We start from the raw sequence: 17,921 nt of genomic DNA, 5'->3' as shown, positions 1-17,921 counted from the left end.
AGGCGGCGTCCCCCGCTCCGCCCGCAGGGCTGCTTCCCGGGCCAAGGCCTCGCGGGCAGCCGGGCGCCGCGCGCGTCCCCAAGTCCCGCACGTCGCTGAGGGTCGCTCGGCTGCCGCGGGGACGCGGGGACACGCGGCGGTCCTCCAGGGCTGCCCGGCCGTCGGCCCCAGTGTCGGTGGCTCCGGGCCGGCCCCGAGGCCGAGGCTCAGCCCCCGCCGGCCCGTGGGAAGGCCCCCGTGCGCACGCAGAGGCGACAGTCAGGTCCAAGACCGTCGACAAGTGGCGACATCCCGGGTACCCTGAGCGGCGGCGCGACCCCGCAGGCCCACGCGCGCCCAGCAGGACAGGGGGCCCTTCCGTCCGCGGGCGACCTGCGGGGGCCCGGGCCCGGCAGCCATGTTGGCCCGGCCACGCCCCCTCGCCGGCGGAAGTGGCGGCCCGTTCTTCCGGCCGCCATTGCGGTCCGCCGCCCGCCAACTTCCGGTGCGGGGATGGGCGCGCGCTGTGTAACGACAGTCTGCGCCGACGGTCGGTAGCTGGCGGGCGGCGGCGTGTGGATGGAGGCCTCGGCCCCCAGCGGGGCGCGGCGGGGCAGGCGGCAGGCCCGGGCCGCGGGCTTCCCGCTCCTGAGGGACGCGGTCGTCCTCCTGCTCTCCGTCTCCGTCGTGCAGGCGCCCTCGGCAGGTGAGGCGTCGCCGTCGCCCGCGGGTCGGCCTGGGCGCGGCTGCGGGCGTGGGCGTTTGTGTCACGTGCGCCGCCGACCTCCGAAAGCGCCTTCCCCGCCGACACCGGGCCGCAGTCCTAGGGGGGAACCCGCCTGACATGGGGCTCAGGGCGGGGAAGTCAATAGCGTGCGCACAGGCACAGGGGCGGACCCACGGCGCCCGCAGCCGCGCTTCCAGTTGGCTGGCTGCTGCGGAGGGGCGGGCCGGTGGGTGGAGCTCCGCACCGTTGGGTGGGGCGTCGCCTGCGCAGGGGCGCTCAGCGCGGCTCTGCGTGCGCCCGCCCGCGGTCCTGGAGCGCCGCCTGCTGGTCGCGGCTGCCGGTGCAGGGGACGCCGGGCGCTGCGCTCCGCCGCCTTCTCCGTGCCGCCGGCATCCGCGCCGCCGGGGACCCGCGCCCTGACTCCCGCTCCGTCCGGCCGCCGAGGAGCGGACGCGGGGGGAGCGCTGCCCGGGCTGCCGTCCTGCACCTGGGCCGGTCTGGGCGGCGCTCTTCTGGGCTTTTCGGAAAGGAAGGCTCTCCCCGAATCGGATGAGAAAAGGCGCGGGCGTGACTGGTTTGAAGCGCCGAGCGCCGTGCAAGCCGCGGGGCCGCCCCGGGGTGGGCGCCTCCGGGCCAGCGAGGAAGTCGGACTTCGGGGCGCACGGAGCCCAGGGAGCGGGACGGCGGCCGCCAGCGCCTCCCGTTTGCCCGGCGTGGGCCCCTCGGCTCCCGCGACGGCCCGTGCGGCCGGGGCCTGGCTTCCTCCCGCGGCACGCGGGCTCCTGACTCGAGGGCCGCGCTCCCTCCGCGTGGGGCCCTCTCCGTGGGCCGTGACCCGGGCAGCACGGCACAGCGACCCTGGATGCCGCTGCCCCGTGTCTCCGCCGCAGTCGCCCGTTCAGTCGGGACCGGAGAGCGTCAGGTGTGTCCTTTGCGACCCCAGACGCGGTTTCCTGCTCACTGTGCGCGGGACTGATTCTCCGTGCGCTGCCGTGAACCCCGGTCCTCTGAGAGGTGGAGCTTTTAATCTAATGGGGAAAGTGACGCGCGCGCAGAGCACTGCCCTGCAACATGGGGAGTCACACGTGCGCGCAGAGCACTGCCCCGCAACATGGGGAGTCACACGCGCGCGCAGAGCACTGCCCCGCAACATGGGAAAGTCACACGCGCGCGCAGAGCACTGCCCCGCAACATGGGAACGTCACACGCGTGCGCAGAGCACTGCCCCGCAACATGGGAACGTCACACGCGCGCGCAGAGCACTGCCCCGCAACATGGGAACGTCACACGCGCGCGCAGAGCACTGCCCCGCAACATGGGGAGTCACACATGTGTGCAGAGCACTGGCCCGCAACATGGGGAGTCACACGCGTGCAGAGCACTGGCCCGCAACATGGGGAGTCACACGCGCGCGCAGAGCACTGGCCCGCAACATGGGGAGTCACACGCGCGCGCAGAGCACTGCCCCGCAACATGGGGAGTCACACGCGCGCGCAGAGCACTGCCTCGCAACATGGGAAAGTCACACGCGCGCGCAGAGCACTGCCCTGCAACATGGGGAGTCACGCGCGCGCAGAGCACTGCCCCGCAACATGGGAAAGTCACGCGCGCAGCAGAGCACTGCCCCGCAACATGGGAAAGTCACGCGCGCGGCAGAGCACTGCCCCGCAACATGGGGAGTCACACATGTGCGCAGAGCACTGCCCCGCAACATGGGGAGTCACACATGTGCGCAGAGCACTGCCCCCCAACATGGGGAGTCACACGTGCGCGCAGAGCACTGCCCCGCAACATGGGAAAGTCACACGTGCGCGCAGAGCACTGCCCCGCAACATGGGAAAGTCACACGTGCGCGCAGAGCACTGCCCCGCAACATGGGAACGTCACACGCGCGCAGAGCACTGCCCCGCAACATGGGAAAGTCACACGTGCGCGCAGAGCACTGCCCCGCAACATGGGGAGTCACATGCGCGCAGAGCACTGCCCCGCAACATGGGAAAGTCACACGTGCGCGCAGAGCACTGCCCCGCAACATGGGAAAGTCACACGTGCGCGCAGAGCACTGCCCTGCAACATGGGAATGTCACGCGCGCGCAGAGCACTGCCCTGCAACATGGGAAAGTCACACGTGCGCGCAGAGCACTGCCCCGCAACATGGGAAGTCACACGTGCGCGCAGAACACTGCCCTGCAACATGGGGCGTCACACGCGCGCAGAGCACTGCCCCGCAACATGGGAACGTCACGCGTGCGCGCAGAGCACTGCCCCGCAACATGGGAAAGTCACGCGTGCGCGCAGAGCACTGCCCCGCAACATGGGAACGTCACACGCGCGCAGAGCACTGCCCCGCAACATGGGAACGTCACACGCGCGCAGAGCACTGCCCTGCAACATGGGGAGTCACACGCGCGCGCAGAGCACTGCCCCGCAACATGGGAAAGTCACGTGTGCGCGCAGAGCACTGCCCCGCAACATGGGGAGTCACGCGCGCGCAGAGCACTGCCCTGCAACATGGGGAGTCACACATGTGCGCAGAGCACTGCCCTGCAACATGGGGAGTCACGCGCGCGCAGAGCACTGCCCCGCAACATGGGGAGTCACACATGTGCGCAGAGCACTGCCCTGCAACATGGGGAGTCACACGTGCGCGCAGAGCACTGCCCTGCAACATGGCGTGGTGCTGGGAGAGGTGCTGGGGACCCGCTGCGGAAGGTTGGAAACAGCCGGCAGGCAGGGGGCTGGGAGGAGGAGGGGTGTCCGGCGAGCGGCGCCCTGCAGGGCGCTGGATGTAGACTTTCTGGGCGCAGAGAGTGTCCTGAGTGGGTGCAGGGAAAGCCGGCAGGAAGGGATTGCGGGGGAAGCAGGGACGGATCCGCGCAAGGGCAGAGGAGCGGGAACGGGGACACCGGGTGCCCGGGGACACTGACGCAGGGCTCGCCCCTCCTCCGAGGCCCGATGGACGGCGCTGCTGACCCCGTGAACACCTTGGCTTCCTCAGGAGGCAGATGGTGGCTCATTTCTTCTTGTATTTTTGACAGTTGGACATTTGATTCGGTTACCACGAGGTTTTCGCTTGACCAAAGATGCGCTGAAAATCGTGGGATCACCAGATTATCCAGGTATGAATAGATAGATTTGCAGTAACTTTAAGAAAGTAGTTATCACTTACCTAAATTTTACCCACCGTGTCCAGAAGTCTAATGTTCTTCAGTTATCACGGTCTCCTCAGGCCCTTTTCCTTCTATGACAATTGATTAATGCCTCCGTATAGTCAGATCCATTCAAATACAATTCTGTAACTGCTTAAGTGTGCAGAAATAGTTATTTCTAATGGGTATATGATTAAAGTCCACAGTGCTTTCTCGTTGTTGTGTAATGATTCCCATATCACTACATGCACACAACTCAGATACACTGGAACTTGTTTCAGGTGAGCTCTCTGCAGCACAAGGGTTTCGGATTTATAAGATTTTGCAGTGGTCACAAGAGGCATACCAAGTACAGGCTTTTTTGCATGTTTTCTTAACCAGGTAAATTCACGGTCTTAAAGTCTCTTCTCCAAAGCACGCAGCCCAGTGGTTTTGGGCGGTTAACAAGTGTGCGCAGCCACCACCGGTATGTGATTGTACACTTCATTGTCCTGTGAAGGAATGCCGTTCCCATGAAGCCATCCCGTCCCAGCTCCCGGGGACCACTGACCGGCTCCCTGTCTCTGGGTCTGCTGATTCTGGGCATTTCCTGTGATGGAGCGACACACGGTGGGGCCTTTCTCTCTGGCTTCTTTCGCTGGGCCTGTTCTCCAGGTTCATCCATATCATGGAAGGTCTGGGCGCTTCTTGTTGCGGCTGAGCAGTACCCCATTGTGTGGAGGTGCCCCTTCTGGGTCCCCCTCGACTGGCGGGTGTTGGGGGAGTTCCCACTTACTTACTGGCTGTTTTAACTAATGCCGTTATGAACGTTCCTGGTCAAGTTCCTTTGTGAGCATCTGTTCTCAGTTCTCTTCCTCTGTGGGAAGCAGACTCACTGTGCTTCTGATCTGAGTTCCTCTCGTGACCGACAACTGCGAATCTCTCCTCATGAGCAAAACCGTGCAGCAGCGGCCCCGTGTGCGGGGCGTGACAGGGCCGGGCTGCCGGGCGAGCAGGTGGTGGGGGCGCAGGCAGGGGCCGGCGGGACACCCAGGGGTGGCGGTGCGTGCGGCCTGCCCTTGGGAGGGCGCTGGGGAGGAGGGCGGGGTTAAACGAAGGGGCTCACAGAGCAACAGCAGAAGAAATCTCTGAAGAGATTAGAGGAGAATGGGGGGCGGAGTGGGGCCGCAGGCTGCCCTGGGCAGCTGTGGGCAGACGTGCTCGGTGCTCGCGAGAGAGGAACGGAAGGGAAGTACAGACTACGGCTGCGTGAGGATAGCAGGACTTCACAACAGGAACGTGACATTCCGAATATACTCATCAGCCTGGGATAAACAACTATAGTTAAATACAAATTTCTCAAACAGACTAATTCCATTACTTAGCAGATTAATAATCAATTAAATTCTCCTGATTAGTAATTAAAATTTTGTTTTTCTACTCCCCCTTGCCAGAAAAGACAAAAGAGCGCCAGGCTTTAGACTTTTTCCAGAACAAAAAACATTTATGTATTATTTCAGAGAAAATTGATAGAAGAAATCTACCGAGTTCGTTTTGTGTGGCTGTTGTGTGCAGCCTCAGGTGCCTGCCTTCATAATCTGAAATGCTGAATGACAGTTTTGATACATTGGAAATGCACAAGGGGTAGTATAAAGCAATTTTTATATGTTATATATATTATATAGTACATATATCATACATGTAAGTATCCTAGGAAAACTATTTGCAAATTGAATCCAGCAGATTTTAAGTAAAAGAACATGATCAGTTAAAATTATTTCAGAAAAGCAATCTAGTAAAATCAAACATGCCATTATTCATATTCAAGGAGAAAAAAATTCAATAATCGCCTCAATTAATACAGAAAAAGATGTTTCTTAGAATTTAACCTCAATTTTTGATGAAAAAAAAATGACCAAGAATAAAGGGGAAATTTGTTAACCAAAAGGGTATCTACTGGAGAGCTCCATACCGTAGACATTGTGCCAAATGGTGAAAATGTACAGTTTCCTTAATGTTAAGAATTTTGACTCTCACAAACAATTTCTATATTATTGGATCACAGAAGTCTTTGTGTATGTTGAAGCAGTGAAAAGTTGACATGCAATTACTGAGAGGTAGTTGGAACTTTTTCTAAAAGCTTACTTATGAGTAAATTTAAAACAATTTAATTTTTACTCTGTTCCTTTTGTATCTTCTAGAGAATATGACTTTTGCTTGTTTAATGATCATGATTATTTAAATTTTAAAGAAAAGTGGTAAAGTGTTTAATAATTAAAATCAAAGTATGCAGTTGTTGACTTTTTAATTACATTATAGTGTTTTAATTCAGTACCTTGTATTACATCATTGTGAGTGATGTACTGTTCCTTTAAATAAACTTACCTTATTAGGTGCGGTGTCTTAGCAAAAAAAAAAAAAAAAGATGAAGTACAGATATATAATTTTCTTAATACTTTATAATTAAAATAACCTGAGAGTAAAATTAGTATATGTGGACTCTTAATAATAAAACCAATGCGGTATGCTCTGCTTGAGACACACACACAAAATCTGAGTCCATTTTTAACGTTAGTCACGGGGAATGCAGTGAAATTTGACTCGTTACCCGACAGCCGTGATCCACACACAACTGATGAACACATGGAATCCCAGCTGCACAGAGGAAGGCCCGTGCCATGTTACTGGCCCGTTTTCGTGTTTATTTCAGTGAAAGTCTATGTCATGCTCCATCAGAAGAGCCCGCACCTGCTGTGTGTGACCCGGCGGCTGCGCAACTCCGAGCTGATCGACCCGCTGTTCCAATGGCTCGGGCCCAAGGGGAAGATTGTTGCAGGTAGGCCCGCGCCCCGGGGCGCGCTGACAGCGAAAGGCGCGTGTGTCTCCTGTCCGTGTATCTGCCCCTCACTTCTCTTCCCCGGGGGATTGTTTGGAGCCGTGGCCGCACAGCGTTGACGGGGCGACGATTCGTCACAGAGCTTCCTCTGCGGGACGGACAGACCAGGTGGCCTCACTGTCCGGAGAGCACTCTAACCACCTGCATTCCAAAGGGAAGGCGTTACTTTCCTTTCTAAGTTCACAAAGTCATTTCGGTTACCTTCATCCCACTGCCGTTAGTAACATGTATCTGAATTAGCAGATATGATTCGGGCTTTTGTTAAAAACGCAAGCGACTGCTTTGAGCCACTGACGTGGACATGTGGTTTTGTTTGTTCTGTGTAGCCCCGCAGGGCGGCAGTCTGGGGCTCCATCAGTAGTTAAGGTTTTATATTTTTCACTTTATATTTCTACCTGACCAAAATCCTGACAATAAGGATATTTGAATTCAACCTCCATATTAATATCAAATTTGAAAGTAATAACTAACTTTGATGTTGAATATTTCTGTATCAAAAGCACGCTTTTAATCACACTGCATGGCCTGACAGGGGCTGTGTGTGAGTGCTGCAGCAGCCGGGCCGGTAAGACGGACTTAGCATCTGGGTGTCCATCCGGGAGCGAGGGCGGACTCATGTCTGTCCGGGTGGGGGCCTCGCAGTTTCTGCAGTTTTGAGAAACAAGACCTTCTTCTCATGCGGGTACTTCTCTCTGTAGAGCAGTTACTGCTGGGATGACTGATTTGATCAACGTCTTCCCCATTCGGCTTCTTGTTTTCTCATTTTGAAATGCATATCTTATTTTTATTCTAATTTTTCATTTGCTAAATGCTGATTTGTTTTTGCAGTATAGCTTAAAAAAATACATATTAGCTCAGCCTTGCTAAGAGTTCAGATGAATGAATTTTCATCTTAAAGGTCTGTTCAGTGAAGCATCTAATCACCTTTGCATCCTTCTGAGGAGCTGCTTCTGTGCTGTTCTGTTCACCGTGATTTCCTCTTTCTTCCTTAACCCTCATCGGCATACGGAGGCGTCTTTGTCTTCTTGGCTGGAGGAGGACATGGGTTCATACAAAGGCTTGCTGAAGAAGCGTCATGGGGAATGTTGGTTCTGTCGTGTGTTTTACTATCTTATGTGGCTAAATGAGTTCAGCTGTGCCTTCGTACGAAGCTCTGATATATGCAAATGCACATAAGTTATGTGCAAGTTAGGAAGCACAACAGAACCGAGGTCCGTGACGTGCCCTACAAGTCAAGGGGCACCCTGACCACGACTGCCGGCCCTTCAGTAAGGGGTTTAAAAAGTTCCCAGCCTTTCTTTCAAGTAAACGTTATCCTGACCTTTTACACTATTATTTCCTAGGTTTTCTCCATGCATTTACTATGTCTGTAAAGGCACACATACAAATACATATCTATGTATGTATTTTGCAAGAGTAGTATGTTTTAGCGTTTTTACTTTGAACTTTATGAAAATGCCGAGGGCGTGCGGTGTTTGTCACATGTCAGAGACGGCTCTGAGCCGCTGGCACGCCCGGGTCGCCTCCTCTGCAGCAGCCCACGCAGTGAGCACAGCCCTGCACCCCATGCTCCACGCGGGGACAGCTGCACGGGGCAGGGAGCGCCCCGTGCCATGCAGGAGCCGAGGGGAGGCTGCCCCTCGTGGCACCGTCAGCCTCCAGCCACCGAGGCGGCGCACGGTTGCAGAGCCGCGGGAGGAGGCACCCTGAGACGGAGATCACCCCGCTCCCCCGTCGGCAGATGCCGGCGCAGCGGCTGCTTATGCAGCCGACACCGGGGGAGCGACTCTGTCGGTGCGCCCGGTGGTCCCCCACCGCGCAGGACACAGGGTGCTTTCTCGCTGACCCCCGCGCCCTGAGACTGATGCCACGTCTCTCTCTGTGTTAGAGAACAGCACCACGCACGTGACGTCCACGGGCAGCCTGGTCTTCCAGGACTTCGAGGAGGGCATGACGGGCGTCTACACCTGCTTCCTCCAGTACCGGCTGGCGGTGGAGGAGGCGGTGCGCAACCTGCCGCTCAAGTACATCGTGTACGGTAGGCGCACTTGGGCCTTCCGCCGGCCCCGGGTAGCCGCATGTCCCAGCCGTCTGGGGCCAGGGGACGCCGCCATTTCCTCTCTCTCTTCGTTGAAGAGGCGCTGCCGCCTGCCTGTGGGCAGCAGAGGGCTCGGTGAGGGGCTCCGGTGAGCCGGGCAGCCTTTCCTCGGACGGAGGGGCGTGGGCACGGGCGCAGAGACGGGTGGCGGGGGCGTCATGGGCTCTGGGCTGGCTTTCTGGGCCGCTGCTCCCTGGAAGCCCCCCAGGCTGTGCACTGCAGCCCTGGCCCCTGAAGGGCGGCGCTGTCTTCCCCTGCGGGTTGCTCCGGGGGCTGAGCGCCAATCTTGGGAGCAGCCTGTTACATACTAAGAGTCTAAGAAGGCTGAAAGCACATTTCTTATCAAGAGGCAGAGAGATGACGTGTTTAAAGGGTGTGTTTGTTGCAGGTGACGGTGGCTCTTGACCAGGCGTCACCTGCGGGAACTGCCCGGGTAACTGTGTGTCCCCCTCTGCTCGCTGTCTCCCCAGCGTACCGGGAGCCTCGCTTCTACTACGAGTTCACAGCCCGGTACCACGCTGCCCCCTGCGACAGTGTCTACAACGGGTCTTTTGAGAATGAACTTCTGCAGCTTTTAACCAACCTCGTTGACAGCATTTCATGTGAAGTTGTGTTACTGGAGTCTGAATGCCATCATGTTAAAATGCAAAAAGCTGGTTTTGAAAATGAATTGTTTCTTAAATTCGCAGGTGAGTATGTGCAGTTTTTAAAAGAAAACAACCAGAGAGCACAAAGCTGATTTAAAGCCACGAGTTCCCAGCAGCGGTTCCACGTGGACGCTTTGCGAAGCTGGTGTTTTCGTGTTCTCTGCTTGGACTTAGTTCTAACAGCCCCCAAACAGAATTCTCCTGGCCTGTGTACGTAGTGAAAAGTGTACTCAAACAGCTTAAACGCCCCTGTGATGATTTACTTCAGAAAGGAACTTGGCATAAGGAATGTCTTTTACGCAGCCACAAAAATTTAATTTGTAAAAGTAGTAAGACCGGTTAATATTATAAACCAGGGGAAACATTCTGACACCTTAGGGTGCTTTTCCTAATAATACAGAGTGGAGACCCCATATTTTCTGGGAGAAAATAGGACTTGCAGGTAGGAAGGGGAGCCTCCGAGCTTCCCCTCCTTGAAATCGCTGCCACCCGCAGGGCCCTGGGCCGCCCCTGCCTCTGCTCTGGCTGCTCCTCGCGCTGGACAGGTTCAGGAGGCCTCTCTTCAGGTTCACTGACTTCCTGCGGTGAGATCAAGGGTGTGGTTGGAGACCTCCCGTGAATCCCTGACTTTAGTCACTTACAGAACTTCTGTTTGGTTCCTTTTTATAAGGGCCTTCTCTTCATTGATACTATCTATTTGTTGAGGCATCATTTTTCTGTGGTTTTTGTCCATTATTTTCTTTAGCTTTAATTTGTTCTTCATTTATTGATTCCAGAGAGAGGAGGAGGGAGGGAGGAAGAGAGGGAGAGACACGTCCATGTGGGAGACACCCCGCTCAGTTGCCTCTCACACACCCTGACTGGGACTGCACCCACAACCCAGGTCTGTGGGTAGAGCCCACGTGACGTCTGTGGGGTGACACTCCAACCGACTGAGCCACACCGGTCAGGCCAGGGCACAGTTTCTGTTGTTCTTTTTCATGAACTGTCCACGTTCTCTTGCCTTCGTGTGCCTTGTAAATTTTTTGAAAAGGGCACATTTTGCACATCCTGGTATAACACTCTTGAAATGAGACTCAGCAACCTCTTCTGTGTTTGTTCTTGTTACTTGCGTGGGTTTAGTGACTTTTTAAACTCCTTTTGTAAAAACATGTTCTTCATGGTGTGCGACCTCTGCTGTGTCTCTCTGCCTTTAACTTCATGTTCGGTAGTGATCTGATGCAGATTTCCTTAAATTCTGTGTTTAAGTCAGTTTTTCTTAATTTAGCCTTCCCTTGGTTGTTTTAACCAATTAGCAGTTTTCCAGAGTTGCAGCGAACTGATTCCGACAAAGCCAAGTGATGGGGCTGGAAGGGCGGAGGTGGGGTGTGGCGGGGGCCACGGTCACGGAGACCGTGAACACGCGCGTCCACGCCGGCACACGTGGACCTACACATTCAACACGTGGGCGTGACCCAGAGTAGTCCATCGGGGACACACACGCGAGAGTTAAAGTGATCCTGTAAAGCGTTACTCAAACAACAGCCAGATGCTAACCGTCAGGAGCCTTGAGCGGTTTCCCAGCCCGCCGTGCCAGCCAGGTTTTCCTGACGCACAGAAAGCAGGTGCTTGGCTTGGTGCTCCGGCTGGAACGGGGCTCTGACCTGCAGGAAACTGCTTCATTTCTCAGCGGGGGAGAAGGCGCTGGCGCGGGAGCGCTGCTGTAGTTCAGAAGCTGCTGTAAGTGCCGCGGCGCCGGGCCTCGGGCGCGTCCCAAACCGCCCTGTGCTTTCTCAGTTTACTGTGCAGACGCTGAGCAGGAGCCCCGGCCGTGCGCGGACCAGAGCTGCGACCTCCACGGAAGGCTGGCCAAGGTGCGTGCGAGGCGGGCGGGAGAGGCGAAGCGAGGAGGCGCCCGGGGCCCGGGGCGAGCGGCGTCCGGCCGTTACCGAAGCGGGGGGGATTCAGTCATAAGAACAGCGCTCCCCAGAACAGTCCGTGATACGGATGTAACAAAGCTGAGGCTTTTATGAAATACTTTGAAATTTAGCGTTTTGTAGCTGTTGAGACGACATCCCATTTGCTTGGCCTTATTTGCTATTTCAGACTAGTTTACACTGTTATTATCTAAGTAATAACTTTGATCTGCAACGTTTACTGACTGTCTGTCGCTCTTCGTCCAGGACACCGTGTCTCTGCTTAGGGGGAAAGTTATGCTGTGGCTTCCAGCGGCAATTTAATTTAGTTCTTCCTTCACTATGCGTAACGCACTGTGCGTGTCCAGTGGGCTTATGGCAATGTGTCCCTGCCCTCAATTATTCTAAATGACCATCAACGCCATATAAAACTGTTTTTAAGTACTTAGGACATTAAGTTGTTTGTTATGATGATTGTGAAACTTTCCTTCTTCAAGGTGTAGGTGCTGCACACCCAGGTCAGTATCCACTGCTTTTGTCTTGGAATCGACAAGCTGATGACGTTTTTTTCTTTTTAGTAATTAATTTATTTACTTTTAAGTCTATGGCTTTTTGTTGGATTCATTGGGGTGACGCTGGCTAATAAAATCCCAGGGGTGTCAGGTGTGCGGCTCTGGGGCGCACGCTCTGCGGGTCGCGTGCTGTGTCCCCCCAGCCAGGCCTCCTGCCGTCACCTCTGCTCCCTTTGACCCTCTGATGCTTATTCAGCCGTGTTAGCTCTTTGCATCTTTAAAAACAAAGTTTTATTATTTTATTTGTTTGTTTTTAGAGAGGGGGGAAAGGAGAAAGAGGGAGAGAAACATCCATGAGTGGTTGCCTCTCACGTGCCCCCAACTGGGGATCTGGCCTGCAACCCAGGCTGTGCCCTGACTGGGGATCGAACCGGCGACACTTGGCTCGCAGGCCGGCACTGCATCCACTGAGCCACAGCAGCCAGGGCTCTCAGCTCTTTGCATCGTAACCAGAGGATTTGTCTGGAGTTTCTATAGTCGTGGTTTGTTCTTGGATCGTCGGGACTGGTCCAGAGGCTTCGCCCTCTGTCTCTGCAGTCCCTGCCCGACTCGGTGCTTCCTCGGGTTCACCCGCTGCCCATCAGTGCCCCCCGGGAGCTCAGCTGACAGCCCGGCTTCTCCCCTGCCCCCCGTTTGTATCAGGTGGAACTCCTGTCCTTACCGTCCTTCTCAGAGGGAAAGCAAGGGACAGGATTCTGACTTCTGTGGTCATTTTTATTCCTACCAGGTTTTCTCAGGTCTAGTTCCATTGAACTTTTTTTTTTTGGATGGAGTGTGAGGAAGCTAAGAGATCATGATTGTTTCCTGAAACTTTTAATTGTAGTTTGGCAATTAAATATAGTGACTTAGATACAAAGTTTGTATCTAATTAATTCTTGTGCACTTTCTTAAAGAATGGTTATGTTTGACGAAATAAGTAAAAACAAATTCACCTGGATATATCAAAAGCACAAGAAAACCATTTAAACTGTAAAAAGATAATAACTGACTAATAGAATTAGAGTTGTATGCATGTGTTGCATGCGGTGTATTGGAAGACATGTTTATAGAAATCGTAGGGAGGGGGTCCTTTGTCAGATGTCCGAAGCAGCCAGGGCGTGGAAGCACACCGTGCGTGGTGTCGGCCGGCGGGACCCCGCTGCACACAAAACAGCAACGATCGTAGATCGCAGTGATGCCTTAATTATTTCATAAGTTAAAGTTTTTGGAACACAGAACTGGAGGTTTTAACATGGGCTGTATTTTCCTCTGTTTTTAACCCCGATTTTTGTTTGTGGAAAGAGCGAGCGCTGGCCTTCTTAGGGACCCCCGAAGCAGCGTTAGTGGTCAGCGTATGGTGAATTCCACAGAGCTGTCTTGATTTTGCTTCTCGTCCCAGCCACATTTCATTCAAAATGCCCGGGGACCAAAACGTTTGGGTGCGTGTCCAGGCGGGTCCTTTGCGCCGTACTTGGGAATGCATTTGGCACTATCGGAGGTTTGTAGTTACAGCTTTTAATTTTTACACGTGTTACATACATATCCTGCGAATGCAAGAAGAAATAAGGACCTCAAGAATTTGGTTTCTCTGCTTCTAAATATATAAGCAACCCATTTATTCTAGAATTACATTTATTTGTGTTTTTTCCTGTTTCTGTTTCAGGCTAAAAGTCTCATAGAGAGATTTTTTTTAAATCAAGTAGCAGTTCTGAGCAGACGTGCGAAGCGCTTGCCTGAAATATACTACATCGAAGACACCCTCCACATGGTCTGGATCAATCGCTGCTTCCCAGGCTACGGGATCAACGCCCTGAAGCACCCCAAGTGCCCGGAGTGCTGTGGTACGTGCGCGGCCGCGCGCGGGCCTGGCACCCACGGGCGTCCCTCCATCCCGCCGCCCGTTTCCAGCGCCCCTGACATACCCTTCCGCGGGCAGGGGCGGGTTCGGACAGACTGTGTGGGCGTGAGATGCGGAGCAGAAGGGCCGTCTGGGTTCAGCCTCGGTGTTCGTTTGTGTTGCAGTGACGGGGGCGGACACGCGGGCACTGTCCCCGAGGGAGCCCAGCCACCAGGAGTTGGGGGGCTGAGGGGGACCCTCCCTGGGGAGCCGGGCTGCGCTCCTTCCAGAAGCGGTCACGGGAGAGCTCATGCACGCACAGCCGGGACGGGCTCCGGCTCCCTGCCCTGGGGTCGCTCACGGGCGGCAGCTCCGGCGGCAGCAGCGGTGCCTCTGACCCCGGCCGGCCTGTCCTGCCCCGAGAGGGGCTCCTGCAGGCCGTGGCATGGGGGCCCATCGGGTCTGGGGCCTGCGCGCGCCCTCCGAGCCCGTTTTTCTGGAGGCCCAAGGCTTCCGGAGTTGGTGCCGTTTTCGGTCCGTCTTTGTTCCCCTCCTCTCTGCTAGTTTACGTCAGACTAAACGCCTCTCTGCCAGACACTCTCAGAAACCCTGCAGGCCTCCCCTGTGCGTCATGGAGGTCCGGGCCACGCGTCACGAGGGGCAGGTCTTTCCCGCAGAACCGGGACTCGGTTCCAGGCCGCTTCGGGGACAGTGGAGCCACATGCCCGCTCTCGGTCACAGAGTTCTCCCCAGGCCTGCAGGTCCGCAGGGAGGTCCCGTCGGCGCTTCTTTCATCCTGACGGGCCGAGAGCTTCCGGGGGGCAGGAGGGCTCCCCGGCCCAAGGGCAGCGCCCTCGTGTGCGGCTGCCCCGCGCTGAAGCCGGGGGACCCAGCGCGCCTTTCCTTTCGCTGTTGTTGGAATGTGTCTTTTTGTCTTCGTGTCTTTTTTGTTTTTTGCTGAATGTTCCATTTCTTTAACACAAATGGCTGTTCCCATTATTTGCTTTTTCCTTGGGGACGTTTTGGTAACTGTCTCGGCGTAACTTCCTCCCCAGCGCTGCTCAGTGGCCCTCACTGGCTCCTCTTGTCCTTTCACTTCCCTTCACTTCCGAGCGCGCGTCCCCGCCTGATGTCTCCTTCCAGCAGCTGGTTATTCAAGTGTGACGTTCCGTTTCCGAACGTGCTGGGAGTCCCAGACACCGCTCTTCTATTGAAGCCTCATGCATTTCGGTGTGGACAAAACTTCTTTCTGTTATATGTGCTGTGAAAATGCTTTCCCAGACTGAGCTTGGCATTTCTGTTTTAAAGAAAAAAGGAGTTCAATTTATTTCTTTTTACTCTGTGGTTTACGTGTTTGTGTATTTTTTCTGTTCTGCATGTTTGTTTATTTTGTTTTTTAGATTCAATTATTGATATGTATATATTGCCATTTTATTGTTTATATATATCTTTTTTTCTTCTTAAATAAGACCCTTTAACATTTCATGTCATACTAGATGGTTGGCATGAAGTCCTTTACCTTCTTCTTGTCTGGGAATCTCTTTGTACGTGTGGCCCTTCGGTTCCAAATGGCAGCTTTGTCGGGCAGAGCGGCCGTGGTCGTGGGTCCCTGCTGTTCGTCACTTTGAATATCTCTGGTCTCTGGCAAACCCCTTCTGACCTGCAGTTTCTGCGAGAGCTCGGCTCACACTTTCGTGGGGGCTGCCTTGAAGGTCGGTGGCTGACGGCTTTCCTCTCGCTGCTTTTAGGGTGTTCCCTCTGCCTTTAACCTTTGGCATCTGAATGGTGCTGTGGCCTGGTGGGGGCCTCTCTGGGCTCATCGTGCTTGGAGCTCCCTGTGCTTCCTGGGTTTGTGTCTGTTTTCCTCCCCAGGGTCGGGAAGTGCTCTGCCATTATTTCTCAAACAGGTTTTCAGTGTCTTGTTCTTCCTCTTCTCCTCCTGGCGCCCCCACAGTGCGAGCGCTGGTACTTTTGAAGTTGTCCCAGCGGTTCCTTACACCCCCTTCATTTATTTTGGGTTTCTTCTTCTTTTTGCTGCTCTAGTTGGGTGTTTTGTGCTTCCTTATGTTCCCAATCACTGATGTGATTCTCAGCTCCGTCTGCTCAGATGATGGGTTCCTGTAACTTAGTCTTCATTTCGGTTGGCGTATCCTTTCTGACTGGTTCTTTTTTTGTGGTCTCTCTGTCCTTTTTCCTGCTGTTGAAGCTTTAAGCTCCTGGAGCATCCTGATCACCAGTGTTTTGAACTCTGCATCGGGTAGCCTGCTTGTCTCCATTCTGGTTAGTTCTTTTTCTCGACATTTCTCCTAGCTTTTCATCTGGGACCTGGTTCTTTGTCTTGGCCTTTTGTCTGCCTTCCTGTGTGTGTTCCTGCGTGTTTGGTGGAGCTGTGGTGTCTCCGGGGCTTGCAGAGTGGCCTTGTGTGGCGAGGGGGCCTGTGGGCCTGTGGCACCGCCCCCAGTCACCCGAGCTGAGCCCTCCCTGTGGTAACAGGTTCATGGAGTACATTCTTCTTAGGTCGGGGATGGTCGGCTCAGTTAAGTGAGGCTGAGTGGTTTTTTTCAAAATCACACATTTAGCAAGAGTTAGAAATGACTTAAAATTGCGAAGTTGGTGGAAACAAGCTGCATGTCCTTCCCGTGTTTGGGCGACCTTCCTACACCTGACTCGTGGTTGTTACGGGCAATAGTGTAGTCGCACTTGTCCCGCCTGAGTCTTGACCTCTGTGGCTTCTGCAGTGACTTATCGATGGCCCGTTTAACCTTTTAAACTCAACATCATGTGATCAGTAAAACTATTTTAGATCATGGTCTTCATCTAAGCCAGGATCAGAGTAAAAGGTTAAAGCTTGCCACTCACACGAGGCATGTAGCGTGGGCAGACTTCACAGAGACCACAGGGAAGGCTGACTGCGGGCTGAGGGAGGGGCTGCGGTGTCCCCAGTTAGCGGGACGGCAGCAGGAACGGGCTCACCCCTGCCTCACGGGACACGTAGAGGCGGCTTGCCTGGCACATTTTGTGTGGTGGGTATTTGACCGCAGTGAAAAGCAAAGCCCGCGTCTCGAGGTGACAGCCACGCGCCCTTGGGCAAGGTTGCCTCGCGTGGCCTCCGAGGATGCCCGCTGACCGCCTCGCCCTTCGTCCCCAGTGATCTGCAGCCCGGGCTCCTACAACCCCGGCGACGGCACCCGCTGCCTGCAGTGCAGCAGCAGCGCGGCGTTCGGGGCGAGGGCCTGCCTGTAGCCCGCCGCGGCCCCGGGCCGCCCGGAGGACGCTACGCAGCGAACCACTGTTATGCCAAAATTAAATGTATCCGGTTTACGAAACAGCGATGTCATCATTTTAACCGAAACACTGTGTGTCTGATGTTTTATGAGTGGGACGTCCAGTGTTCTGTCTCCACCAAGGCCAGGCCTATGTGCGACTCCAGAGTTTTCCCTCGGCCCTTGCGTCCCAGAGACGGTTCAGGAAACTGTGGCCAGTCAGCCCGAGAGACCTTCCAGGGCTTTCCAGAGCCAGCCCACGCGCCGCCTTCACTGCACGCTGACTCTTTCTCGGGCCCCCGTAGCCTTCCTCACTCATTTTATTTTCAGTCTGTTTCATTCCTTTAATGGGACTTATTTCTTTCGGTTTGGCCTTTCGTAATTTAAATTCACTTTTTAGACAGACTGGCAGTCTGATTATCGCCGTTTTTAGCCACCTGAGTGTGAGGGCTGGCCCACCCCCTGCGGGTTTTTATGTCGTCCGACGGGCACCTTCAGGTTTGGGCGTTTAGGAGGCGTGATCACTGCATGTGCCTCGGAGCGTGGCGACTGTCGCCATGAGGAGGGGGACGAGCAGCGGTCCCTTCCCGAGGACCCATGCAGGGAAGAGGCTCACCATCACCCCCACCGGGTTTCCTTGCTGTGGAGGCATCGCTCTGTTGGAATATGGACGGCCACGGGAACTGTGGAAGGTTGCCGTCCTGGAAAGTACGTGAGTAACTTACAAACTCATGGTTTCTCCGTTTTCTGATTATTGTTGTATTTATATTTTTGTCCACTTCACACTCTCTTGGAAATGGCTTTTAGATTTCCTTTCCTAAGACGTAGACACGTGTCAATGGAAAACACACACATCCTTGCTGAGGTCCGCTGATGCTTCTGCTGAGCCCTTTGCGGCGA

At 54.8% G+C, this 17,921-nt stretch overlaps 1 protein-coding gene across 1 annotated transcript; it reads left to right on the top strand.

Moving 5' to 3' along the window:
• Nucleotides 1-473: 473 nt before the first annotated feature.
• ZPBP (zona pellucida binding protein) lies at nucleotides 474-17,084 on the top strand. Its single transcript, XM_090286991.1, has 8 exons — nucleotides 474-685; nucleotides 3,745-3,825; nucleotides 6,545-6,670; nucleotides 8,619-8,768; nucleotides 9,299-9,517; nucleotides 11,252-11,328; nucleotides 13,585-13,762; nucleotides 16,907-17,084. The coding sequence occupies exons 1-8, from the start codon at nucleotides 559-561 to the stop codon at nucleotides 16,999-17,001; spliced, it is 1,053 nt and encodes a 350-aa protein (XP_090143117.1). The 5' UTR covers nucleotides 474-558; the 3' UTR covers nucleotides 17,002-17,084.
• The last annotated feature ends 837 nt before the right edge of the window (nucleotides 17,085-17,921 follow it).

The sequence above is a fragment of the Furipterus horrens genome, unplaced genomic scaffold (genome assembly GCF_987537825.1).
Source record: "Furipterus horrens unplaced genomic scaffold, mFurHor1.1.pri manual_scaffold_9, whole genome shotgun sequence".
In the NCBI taxonomy this organism is placed as follows: domain Eukaryota; kingdom Metazoa; phylum Chordata; class Mammalia; order Chiroptera; family Furipteridae; genus Furipterus; species Furipterus horrens.
The sequence above is the reverse complement of the archived record's forward strand: the minus strand, read 5'-3'. Positions and strand labels throughout refer to the sequence as shown.

What these genes read in the sequence shown, in the direction of transcription:
- ZPBP (XM_090286991.1), top strand. Translation starts at nt 559, where the DNA reads ATGGAGGCCTCGGCCCCCAGCGGGGCGCGGCGGGGCAGGCGGCAGGCC. An exon ending in CGTGCAGGCGCCCTCGGCAG is followed by an intron (nt 686 to 3,744) that starts GTGAGGCGTCGC and finishes TATTTTTGACAG; the next exon opens with TTGGACATTTGATTCGGTTA. An exon ending in GGGATCACCAGATTATCCAG is followed by an intron (nt 3,826 to 6,544) that starts GTATGAATAGAT and finishes TGTTTATTTCAG; the next exon opens with TGAAAGTCTATGTCATGCTC.